The 12,218-nt window shown below is 49.3% G+C and overlaps 1 protein-coding gene across 1 annotated transcript in view; it reads left to right on the top strand.

Moving 5' to 3' along the window:
- The window catches only part of C3 (complement C3), a 32,581-nt gene that overhangs the window by 14,161 nt on the left and 6,202 nt on the right, over positions 1-12,218 (top strand). The window contains exons 20-29 of the mRNA XM_041761833.1: positions 1,057-1,199; positions 1,308-1,520; positions 4,434-4,500; positions 4,598-4,684; positions 5,442-5,645; positions 6,104-6,179; positions 6,478-6,637; positions 7,606-7,704; positions 10,314-10,470; positions 11,929-12,092. Coding sequence (XP_041617767.1) covers positions 1,057-1,199; positions 1,308-1,520; positions 4,434-4,500; positions 4,598-4,684; positions 5,442-5,645; positions 6,104-6,179; positions 6,478-6,637; positions 7,606-7,704; positions 10,314-10,470; positions 11,929-12,092 — 1,370 coding nt within the window. The remainder of the gene's footprint in view (positions 1-1,056; positions 1,200-1,307; positions 1,521-4,433; positions 4,501-4,597; positions 4,685-5,441; positions 5,646-6,103; positions 6,180-6,477; positions 6,638-7,605; positions 7,705-10,313; positions 10,471-11,928; positions 12,093-12,218) is intronic.

The following is a 12,218-nucleotide window of genomic DNA, read 5'->3' as shown; positions in this document are numbered from 1 at the left end:
CTCAGTTGTGAGTTCAAGCCCCATGTTGGGCATGGAGCCTACTTGAAAAAAAAGAAAAAAGAAGTAGGTGAAATCAATTTTATTATATATTTTCTTTACAAAATATGCCCAAAATATTATTCTTTCAACATTGTTTTATTCTTTCAACATTTTATAAACATGCACAAAACCACTTCACACTAGTAATGATGTTACAATAAATCTTTTAATATTGAAGAATAACCTATTAACATCTCAAAATCAGGAATGATATATTTTACTTCTGTTTGCACTAAACCTTTGAAATCCAGCACGTATTTTATACCTGCAGAGCAAATTCAATTAGGGTGCTAACTTTTTTTTTTTTTTTTAAGATTTTTTAAGTCATCTCTACACCCAACGTGGGGCTCAAACTCACAACCCTGAAACCAAGAGTCACACTCTTCCCCAACTAAGCTGGCCAGGTGCCCCTAGGCCTTCACTGGAAACACTTTGATCTGTATTTTAGGATCTGTAAAAGGTACAGTCGTAAAGGTATATTGGCATATCTAAATTGTTCCAAGCATACATTTAAAGGTTTTTCCGATCACTGAATCAAACATCATTTTCTAAAGTGAGATATTATTCACATACCATGAAAGACACCCTTTGAAAGTGTATAGTTCAGGGGGTTGTAGCATATTCATGACAAACATCAGTTTTTAAGTTTAAATCTGAGTGAAATGAAATGAAATAGAAGTAGGAATCCAGTTCCCACCAGAGCGAGCCATATTCCAAGTGCCTGGTAACCACAAGGAGCTCGGGCTACCACTTTGGAGAGCGCAGATAGGAGCCATTGATTATGCTTGAGTTCTTCCCACCTGCACACCTACCTATGAATCAAATCACAAAAGAGGATGGAAATCGTCCCATCACGGCAACTCCCAGCTGCCACCACCATCGGTAAGGTATCACCATTGAAGTTGTTCAGTCCATGGGCTGCTACAAACACAGCCTGAGCTTGGCCCAGCTCCAGCAGTCAGGGTAAGCACTGAGCCTCTGTCCACCTCCTTCCCTTGACACTCCACTTCCGGGCAGGGATCTGTGTGGCTGACCCCTATGAAGTCACAGTGCTACAAGACTTCTTCATTGACCTGCGGCTACCCTACTCTGTTGTACGTAATGAGCAGGTGGAGATCCGAGCCATACTCTACAATTACCAGGAGAGAGAGGATATCAAGGTGGGTCCCTGGGATGACAGAGGCATGATGGCAAGCTTGGAGGGGGTGGTGGTGGTCATGCTGGTGGCCCGTGGCACACACCCCTAACCGATCCTCTGTCCCCAACAGGTCAGGGTGGAACTACTCTACAATCCAGCCTTCTGTAGTCTGGCCACATCTAAGAAGAGCTACCAGCAGATTGTAAACATCCCAGCCAAGTCCTCCGTGGCCGTGTCTTATGTCATTGTGCCTCTGAAGATTGGCCTCCATGAGGTGGAGGTCAAGGCCGCTGTCTATAGGCATTTCGCCAACGATGGTGTCAAGAAGATCTTGAAGGTCGTGGTGAGTCCTTGGGGGTGCTTGCGGCTCCTTGCCCTTCAGGAGGGGCTCCTGTCTCCCATGCTGTCAACCCAAGTTGGAGATCCAGGCCCTGAGACACTAAGTGTCTCAGCTTAGGAAATGTAAGAGTCCTTACGCGCTTGGAAGCAGGAACCAGGATTAGGGTGAGTGAGTGAGAACTTTGAGAGGGAACCAAAAAACTCAATAATAAAAATCAGTGATATATTTTTTTAAAGCTTTTATTTATTTATTTGACACGCACAGAGAGAGAGAGAGAGAGAGAGCACAAACAGGGGGAGTGGCAGGCCGAGGGAGAGAGAGAGAAGCAGGCTCCCCGCAGAGCAGGGAGCCCCATGTGTAGCTGGATCCCAGGACCTGAGCCATCATCATGACCTGAGCCAAAGGCAGATACTTAACTGACTGACCCAGGCACAATAAAATATATTTTATTATCACATATGATATTTTTAACACAGTTCAGTATAGAGGAGTTTTCTTTTGACCTTAAAGTCTTGGGAAAACATGTTTCACAAAATCAATTTTATTTATTTCCTTATTTATTTATTTTTAAGATTTTATTTATTTATTCATGAGAGACACACAGAGAGAGGCAGAGACATAGGCAGAGGGAGAAGCAGGCTCCCTGCGGGGAGCCCAATGCAGGACTCAATCCCAGGACCCTGGGATCATGCCCTGAGCCAAAGGCAGATATTCAACCACTGAGCCACCCAGGCGCCCCCTCACAAAACAAATTTTAGAAAGCAATAACATATAATGTGAGAATATAAGAACTTCTATTTTTATCTATGATTTCTACCCTTAGGATATACCTTAACAGTTATATATCTACTCTTTTCTACAGTGATGAACATTCACAAATATAATAGGAGATCAAGTCATTAATAAAAACAAAAGCCTCTTATCATCTTTTATTAATATTTTCAAGCAAAATGTGAGATCATAAATAAGAGCAACAATATTTTAATGCAGTGTTTTAAGAAATCAAAATTAATGCCAGAAAAATCCACGATGGACAAAAGATCAAAATTTTAAACACAGAGAGGACCTGACAATGTCAAGTCAAGCTATATTAGAGCCTGAAGCTAAAAGGGAAAATAGGGCCCCCATATACATGTCTTTTTTAAGTGTTAAAATTGATTAATGGTTGATTTTCCCAAAAAACTTTAAAGTAGTTGAAAAAATATTGAAACATTGAAAAGCAAATGCTTTAAAACTGTGCTATTTTACAGTCAAATGTCCTATTTATACCCAAACCAGAACTGATAATAATTTTTCTTTCCTGACTTTAATGGAACAAAACTCACATATTTTTTTAAGACTTTATTTTTAAGTCATCTCTATACCTAACGTGGGACTTTGAGTTTACAACCCTGAGATCAGGAGTCACACTTGATCCGACCCTACCAACTGAGCCAGCTAGGTGCACCCAAACTCATGTTTTTTCAACTACTTTAATGTTCTGGAATATAATGAATCATGAAAACATACATACAGGGCACCTGGGTGGCTTAATGGTTGAACATCTGCCTTTGGCTCGGGTCATGATCCTTGGGTTCTGGGATCGAGTCCCACGTCGGGCTCCCTGCAGGGAGCTTGCTTCTCCCTCTGCCTATGTTTCTGCCTTTCTCTCTGTGTCTTTCATGAATAACTAAATAAAATCTTTAAAAAAAAACATACATACAAATATATCTAGGAGCTCCTTTTTTAAGTTTTTTTTGTTTTGGGCTTTTTTTTTAATAATCTCTACACCCAACGTGGAGCTCAAACTCACAACCCCTAGATCAAGAGTCACATGCTCTTCTGATGAGTCAGCCGAGTGCCCCTAGGGATACATTTTTTATTATCCCTTTTGTCTGGGGCCCTTATGTCATTGTGCCTCTGAGCGTTGGCTCAGTATGGGAACCAATGGGATGCAAACCCAGTAGGGTTGCTGGAGCCTGAGTGCCCACAACTTCCCAATTCTGCAATCCCAGATGCTGGCAACTTGAAATCCAGTGTGGAGGAGATACCCACAGCACAGAAACTGGCAGCGCTACAAGTCAGCATCTTTTCTTCCTGGAGAGCTGGGTGGCAAATATTTACCAGCATGCCATGGGAGAAGAGTCGGTCTCTAAAGGAAAATTTGGGCATTAATATCAGCCTAAAAGGAGAATGTGTTCTGAAAAGGCATAAACAGTCCACCATGGAGGTCTTTCTGCACTTACAGGAGAGCTTCCATTGGGAATCCGATAACTAACTAAAATAGCTCCTATTTTAACTGAGCACTTACTACGTGCCAGGCCTTGTGCTGAGTACTTTATGCACATTCTTTTGTGTTAGAGACGCCTGAAAGGCACTGAGTTACAAACACAGACAGTCTGGGGTCGTTCAGCCTGACTGCCTCCCCTCAAAAACAGACTCTGTGCCAGAATGCCCTGTTCAAACCCCAGTTCTCTCCTACCAGCTGTGTGATGTTGGGGGCGGGGGGTTACTTGGCCTTTCATACCCCATCTTTGAGACAGGGGGTATCACAGCAGCCCTCACCCCACTGGGTTTGCTGTGAACCATTAACGCAAGACAGTAAGGGCTAGCACGCAGGAAGCTTTCCAAAGGGTTTGCGCTTTTGTTATGAACGTATAATTTGAAATTAACTCCCCCCCCCAAAAAAAAAAGAAAAAGAAATTAACTCCCAGGACAACCATATGAAGTAGATGTTGGTATTGCTTCCTCTTTAGAAGGGAGGAAGCTGAGCCACAGAGGAAGGTATTTGACTCCCATCACACAGCTAGGACGGGTGATACCTCGTGCCTGTGCGACAGAAATGCCCAGAAGGACAGTGTCTTTGCTGACCAGTTGTGTCTGTCTGTTCTTTTATTCGTCTGCCCTCCCTCCACCCCCTATCCCCACATGGGTCAGCCGGAAGGAATCCTAGTCAACCAAACCTTGGCCATTCGCACGCTGGATCCAGAAACCAAGGGCCAGGGTGAGTCAGCCACAGCAGAGGAGTGGCAGCCTGGGTGGTGATGCAGGGCCTTGTGGGAGAGGGCTGGTGCCATCCCTTTGTCCCGCTCGGCCGGCAGAGGGAGTGCAGCGAGAGGAGGTCCATGCTGCAGACCTGGGCGACCAAGTCCCGGATACGGAGTCAGAGACCAGGATCCTCCTGCAAGGTGAGTGGCGACTGGCCCCAACCCAGGAAGGCACGACCCTGGAGTGGGGGACCCAGTGCCACCTAATTCTGGGGGCATTTGTCGCTGTGTCTCCCCCCTCCACTTCTGCTAGAACCATCTCCTGGATCTGTCTTAGAGAAGCCCCCAGGCAGTATTTAATTCAGAAAATAGCTTTTGCTGATAGAGAAGTTTGAATGAGAAACAGTAGAGTTTCCTCTTGAGAGCAGGAAATTCTGGAACCTAATGCGCGGGGTGGAGGACTGGAGCAAGAAGGGAAAAGAGGTCGCTGGAAAGGCACCTTGCAAGCTTAAGGTTTTGGGGAGAGACCTTTGGTTTCCTCGTCTGTGATGGGGGCAAATAACAAAATAACAAATATATCAAAGGGTTGCTGAGAGGATTAAATGAGATATTATATGATGATCTCTGGAACAGCGCCTGGCAAAACGGCATTAAGCACGTCTAAGTATTTGTGACGATTGTTACTGGGATTCATTTGCCACTGGTGTAACAAGAGGACTCGGGGACCAGGGTTCTATGAAGCACAAGCCCCCCCTTCCCTACAAATGTAGGCCACGCACCCCCCCTGGGGGCCACTCAGCCTGCTGCTCCCCTTTGATCACATCCCCCTCAGCCTCCAACTGCCCCCCTGCATCCCTGGCACTGGCTGGTGGGAGCCTGGGGTCCCTGGGTCAGTCCCGACCCTCCTCCCCCCGCCCCACTGTGCTTGAGCTCGGTCCTCCCTCCCGCCTGGCTCCAGGGACCCCAGTGGCTCAGATGGTAGAGGACGCCATCGACGGGGACCGTCTGAAGCACCTCATCGTGACCCCGTCGGGCTGCGGGGAGCAGAACATGATCGGCATGACGCCCACCGTCATCGCCCTGCATTACCTGGACCAAACCGAGCAGTGGGACAAGTTCGGGCTGGAGAAGCGCCAGGAGGCCTTGGAGCTCATCAAGAAGGGTGCGCCTTCGAGGGAGACCCGCTGCCACCGCCTCCTGGAGCTGGGTCCTCCCGGGGACCCCGCCCCCTTTACTCTGATGGCCCCACCGTCTGAGCCCCTTCCCTTTTTAGAAGCTCCTCCCCCTTTGCAGTCAGAGTTCCCTCCTCTGTGCTGAGCCCCCTCTCTCCTCCCTGAACCCCAGGACTCCGAGCCCTCCCCCTCACTGGTACACCCATGCCTGCCACCCTCTCCACTGCACCCCAAACCCCTCTCTCCTCGCCTCCCTGAACCCCAGGACTCCGAGCCCTCCCCCTTGCTGGTATACGCATGCAGGCCACCCTCTCCACTGTGCCCCACGCCCCCTCTCTCCTCCCTGAACCCCAGGACTCAGGGCCCTCCCCCTCACTGGTATACCCATGCCGGCCACCCTCTCCACTGCGCCCCTGCTCTTCTGACAACACTTCTTGCTTCCCTGCAGGATACACCCAACAGCTGGCCTTCAGACAGCCCAACTCGGCCTTCGCTGCCTTCCAGAACCGGCCATCCAGCACCTGGTGAGCCACCCCTGCACCCCACAGAGCAGGGCAGCCTGGAGTGGTCCTGGTGGGCCCCATCCACACAGCCCTCTGCCCAGCTATGCAGCCTCCACCCACAGAGGCGAGACGCCCACTGTGGGCTCCTGAGTGGCCCTCGGTCATCAAGCACCTCCTGCTGGGTGTCTAGGCTGGGTCTCGACCTGGGTGGGCAAGGTGAGCCAGCTGGGCCAGGGCCTGCCCCCCTGCTCACTGGTGTGCTGGAATGGCAGTCTCTGGATGCCGAGGCGATTGGCTCATGCTCTGTGACCACCCCCAGGCTGACAGCCTACGTGGTCAAGGTCTTCTCTCTGGCCACCAACCTCATCGCCATCGAAGCCCAGGTTCTCTGCGGGGCTGTCAAATGGCTGATCCTGGAGAAGCAGAAGCCCGATGGGATCTTCCAGGAGGATGGGCCTGTGATCCACCAAGAGATGATTGTAAGAAGCAGGGGTTCAGGACAGAGTGAGGGAGGGGCGCCTGGAAGTCAGGGGACAGATAGGAGAAAGACGACCCATTGCTTTGGGAGTGTCACTCGTCTAGTATAAAAACCAGAAAAAAATAAAATAAAATAAATAAAATAAAAACCAGAGACCTTCAGAGTCCAGTACAAAACCAAAGTCCCTCCCCCTTCACTCTGAAAATACACCTAGAACCCCTCAGAACTGCAGTTCTCCAAATGGGATTCCCCAGGCCAGCAGCATCAGCATCACCTGGAAACTTGTTAGTAATGCACGTCCTCAGGCTGGATGCTAGATGCATGGAATCAGAAACTTTAGGGGCAGAGCCTAGGAATCAGTTTCTATAAGTCCCTCTCCACACCCCACCTCCCCCCCCCCCACCGTGATGCTGACACATGCCCATGTTAGAGAATCACTGCCTTAGCCTGACTTTTCAAGCTTCCAGTCTCACGGTCTTGCCCCTATCCCCATCCACATGCCCTCTGTACTGCTAGGAGCCTTGCTCTGTCCTGCCACAGGGCCTTTGCACATGCTGTTCCCACTGCCTGGCGAGCTAACCCCTGTCATCCCCCAGGGACATCTTTCTTGACCTCCCCAACTGAGTCACACTCCCACTGTCCATTCTCACTGCCACATCCACTTCTCCTGCATAGTACTCATCAGTTTGTAATGATAAATCTATAGTGAATTGGTCGGTTCATGTCTGTCTCCCCTACTATACGGCGAGCTCCATGAGGATTGGGGCTGGTGTCCAGGTCTTTCCCGTCACCTTATCCCCAGCACCAGCACCATTTGCTGAATGAATGAATACTGAAGACAGTGACCCTCCTAGGGAGACACTGGGGAGAGACTCAGCCCTGCTTGGACCTACTGAACCTACAGGGGGATTGGTCAGCCAGTGGGAACACACTGGTGACTCTATCCTTGTTTCTTGCTTCCCACTCTAGGGTGGCTTCCGGGAAGCTGAGGAGAAGTCTGTGTCCCTCACGGCCTTTGTTCTCATAGCACTGAAAGAAGCTGAAGATATTTGTATAGGACAGGTTAACGTAAGTATCTGCCATCCTCTTCTTCTCCTCTCCTCTACCCAGGGCACATGCACCTTGGAGGGTGAGGTGTTGCATTTGGGTGATTCTCAGTCCTCCCCAGTGCACTAACAGCCACCAAAGTGGCCATAATAATACCCAACATTTGGGGGGCAATTAACTAAAGATGCTCATCTAAGAGCTGCACATGGTGAAGTCCTGTAATCCTTGTTGGAGCCCAAGAGGTAGGCTACTCTTATTATCCCAGTTAACAGAAGAGAAAACTGAGACGCAAAAAGATCAAAGAGCGGGTCCTCTCTGCCTGCCTTACCCTTTTCAGAGAATTTTAGCCAATTTCAACAAAAGCCCCCTCAGCCTGCCTCCCACATCACTCCTACATGATCAGCGCATCGTATCCTTGCTGCTTGCCTAAAGGAAGCTCACAACACAGTGCTAAGAAAACATCAAGACTATTTTCTTAGTCTAGGGGATCTTTTAGGAAAAATTTTTTAAGATTTATTTATTTATTTATTTGAGAGAGAGAGAGCGAGCCTGGGGGCAGGGCAGAGGGAGAAGAGAGAATCTCAAGCAGACACTGCTGAGCACAGAGCCCCGTGCAGGGCCCCATCTCACTACCCTGAGATCATGACCCGAGCTGAAATCAAGAGTCAGATGCTTAACCGACTGCGCCACCCAAGCATCTCTCTTCTAGGAAATTTTCAAAGGAGCCCATGACCCTAAAAGGGAAATGATTAAAAATGTTATCTCATGGTTACCTCCTTTTCCTCTGGTTTTCATTTCGAAGCACAGAAACTTAGAGAGATGGGCTCCTGAGAGTCTCTGTGATTGCTTCATCTGCTTTGCCCTGGCATGGTCAGAGTGGATTGTCTGAACTTTGGCTTACCAAGTCTGGAACCCCAGGATCTTACCCTCAGCCAGCTGCTTCTTCCTTCGTTGGACCCCAGAAAGTGATGGAAGGGAGCGGCCTGTTAACTTTAGTGCCGAGGAGGGACCCAGACCTTTCTGGGCCCAGTAATTCCTCTTTGCCTGCAGGGCAGCACGGGGCTGACCTTCCTTGAGGAACACAGCCAAAGTAAGGCTAGCAGATTCCCAGGGGACAGCGCTGATCGGCTGGACCGTGGTAGGGTGATCATACCTGGGCCAATCAGCTCAGGCCAAGGAGTTGGTCTCACTGGGCAGATACGGCCTGCGTCCAGTGTGGCGTGGAAATGGAGGAGAAATGCTCCTACAGACGTCAAACAAAAGTAGGTGGAGGAGAAGTAGCTGGGCAGGCCAAAGGATTAGGCTCTACCACCATGCAGCAACATTTTCCTCTACAACATGGCAACATAACTGAGGATAGCAAAGGCTGTAGAACCAGATTGCTGGGGTTCAAATCAAGAGTGTGCTGGAACCAACCGCTGAACTTGGGAAAACCAGCTGTTACATCTCCAGGACTTTTCGCAAGCTAGTTCTTAAACACAGTCATCACTTAAAATCAAGTTATGGGACGCCTGGGTGGCTCAGTGGTTAAGCGTCTGCCTTTGGCTCAGGGAGTGATCCCAGGGTTCCAGGATCCAGTCCAGCATCAGGCTCCTTGCATGGAGCCCGCTTCTCCCTCTGCCTGAGTCTCTGCCTCTCTCTCTGTGTCTCATGGATAAATAAGCAAAATATTTTTTTAAAAAAAATTAAATTTAATTGAAAAAAATAAAATAAAATTAAGTTACATAAACTTACATTTAAGTAAATTAGACTAAACATCAACCATTAAAACCGAAGGTAATAAACACCCAAAACCTATCACTTTCTAATTGTTTTACTACCCTTCGTCATTATCTATATGATAAATCTACCCATCTCGAGGTTATTTCTGTACCTTGTATGGTGGAAATACTACCTAACACTGTGCTGCTTACTGCCCACCTCTTCCCATCTCTGCATTCACTGCTTCCACATCAGTAGTTTGAAATTGGCCACGGTTGTACTTACACCACGAAAATTCGCAAACACTACAAATTATGTCTTTCTCCATCTCTCATCTCTCTGGGTCTCAATATTCTCATCTGTGCAGTGGGGATGATGATAAAAATACTGCCCACCTCATAGGATTCTGAAGTTCAATGACGGGCTGTATGACTGGCATCTAGTAAGTGTTAGCTATGAAGCCGATGATTAGACAAGAGGCATTCCCAGGCGGGTGCTGAGTCTGGTTCACACTAGCTCACAAGTGCCTATCTGGGACATCTCTTCTTCACTCTGGGTTCAGGGATATTATGTTGGTAACTTGTAATTGGCCACAGTGGGAGTATTGGCATCACAATAACTGACAGTCCATAAACTGACCCCCCTCCTTGCCCCCAATCACATGCCCTGGAGAGCTGGTTCTTAAATAGCTACCAGTACACTGCCAGATATATAAACTCCCAGGCACAGCTTAGGTACTCAGCAACAAGGCAGCTCACAGTGGCTAAAATGTCTGGAAAACCTGGAAAAAAAAAAAAGATCTAAGACAGATCTGTGTTGCAAGGACAGAAACCATCCTGGCACCCAGGAAGCGGTGCTTGTGTGACACTTACCAGCTCTCTGTGGCAGCGATGTCCACCTTACCAGAGTACCCGTCCTCTTTCTTGCAGATCTTGCCAAGCAGCATCGAAAAGGCAGGAAATTATCTTGCAGCCCACTACCAGAACCTGAGGAGACCATATTCTGTGGCCATCGCTGGCTACGCCCTGGCCCATCTAGACAAACTGGAGGGAGATAACCTCAAAAAATTTCTGAACACAGCCAGAGGTGAGGGGCAGCCTGGTGAGGTGAGAGGGGAATGCCTGCCTGGGGTTTGCAGGTGGTTGTCCTGAGCTGGCGTGCGTGGCCGTAAGCCGCGCCGGGATGGGCAGCCTCAAGTTGAGCTGCGGTGGGTGGTGCCAGGCCATGCTGAGTGAATGGCTCTGAGGTGTGAGAAGGCCTCACTGCAAGCTACACAAGAAGGTCCACTGCATCCATCGTTCAACAAGTGCGTGCTGAGCACTTGCCATGACACAGGAGCAAGGACCTGGGCTCTGACATCAGACTCAAACCCAGATCCCACTCTGCCCCTTTCTCCCTGTGTGACTTTGTACAAGTCACTGAACCTCTGTAGACTCCACCTTAAGGTGGTTGTGAAGATTGGACGAGTAATACAGGTGGAAGGTCCAGCACCCAGGGAGAGCTCTAGCGCTGCTGTTGTCATAACATTACCATGATCTCAAGGGCAGTTAGGATTAGACAAGACAGTGCCACAGGGAATTTAGCACAGTGGTAGCACATGGCGCGCGCCTAATCGATGGTTCTAGTGATGCTGTGTGCCAGTTCCCACTGACTGCTGTAACGTATGTCAAGAAACATGATGTAGGATATACTGAGGTGGTTTACCACAACAGGAGTTTGTTGTTTGTGGGCAGCTCTCCTCCATACCTTGATGCACGGCTCCTGGCCTCTAACTTTTCATGGCTCTGCCACTCTGGGCCCTTGGAATCTACTCCATTCAAGCAGAAGGGGGACAAGTCAGGAGGATTGTGCAAGGGAGGTGGAGCAGGCGTGGAAGGGGCCCCCGTCGTTGCCAGTGCCCATTCCATTGTCCAGAGCTCGGTCCCGTGGCCATATCTCCCTGCAAAGATCTGCGGGAGACATAGTCCAACTGTATGCCCGGGAAGAGGAGGGGATGGTTCTTAATGACGATCTCTGCCATAAATCCTTTCTCAGGCACCTGGGACATCACAGTGGATACAGCACAGCCCCTGCCATCGTGGCTTCACGCCCCAACTGAGGAGAGAAATGAGTTACCTGATTGCTATAGAGCATCATAGTGCTGGGACGGGAGAGCACGGAATGTTTTGAGAGACAGAAGGAATGGCAAGGGTCTGTCACCCAGTCTTGGGGTGCCAGTGAAGTCAGATCAGGGGATTAACAGGGGTAGATGGAGAAAAGGTGCTCCAAGGAGAGGGAACAGAATATCAAAAGGCTCAGAAGTAAAAATGAGCATGGAAAGTTTAGGGAATCTCCCGTAGGTGGGTGGGGCTGTGGCTGAGAATTTAAATGGAGGAGTGAAGGTTAATTAGAGAAGAGAGTGAGGCAGGAGCAGCAGATTGTGGGCCTTGGGTGTGAGCCAGGATATCTGAACACCAAGAAGTCCACTTCAGAGCTGTCTCGGAGCCATCTCCAGGCTGGACAGAGCAGTGAGCATGGGGGATGGGGTGGGGGTTCTCTCCGCAGACAGGAACCGCTGGGAGGAGCCTGGCAAGAAGCTCTACAATGTGGAGGCCACATCCTACGCCCTCTTGGCCCTGCTGCTGCTCAAAGACTTTGACAATGTACCTCCTGTCGTCCGCTGGCTCAATGAGCAGAGATACTACGGAGGTGGCTATGGCTCCACCCAGGCAAGTGACCCCATATCCCCCGGGCACCTGCATGCCCACCTCCTCTACCCTCCCACTGGCCTCCCAGAGAAGACACTGAGACCGAGAGGGGCAATCCTTCTGTCCCACAAGCCAGAGTGGCTGGAG

This window comes from Vulpes lagopus, chromosome 7 (assembly GCF_018345385.1).
Source record: "Vulpes lagopus strain Blue_001 chromosome 7, ASM1834538v1, whole genome shotgun sequence".
Lineage (NCBI taxonomy): Eukaryota > Metazoa > Chordata > Mammalia > Carnivora > Canidae > Vulpes > Vulpes lagopus.
Note: the sequence above shows the minus strand (reverse complement) of the source record. Positions and strands in the feature narration are given on the sequence as shown.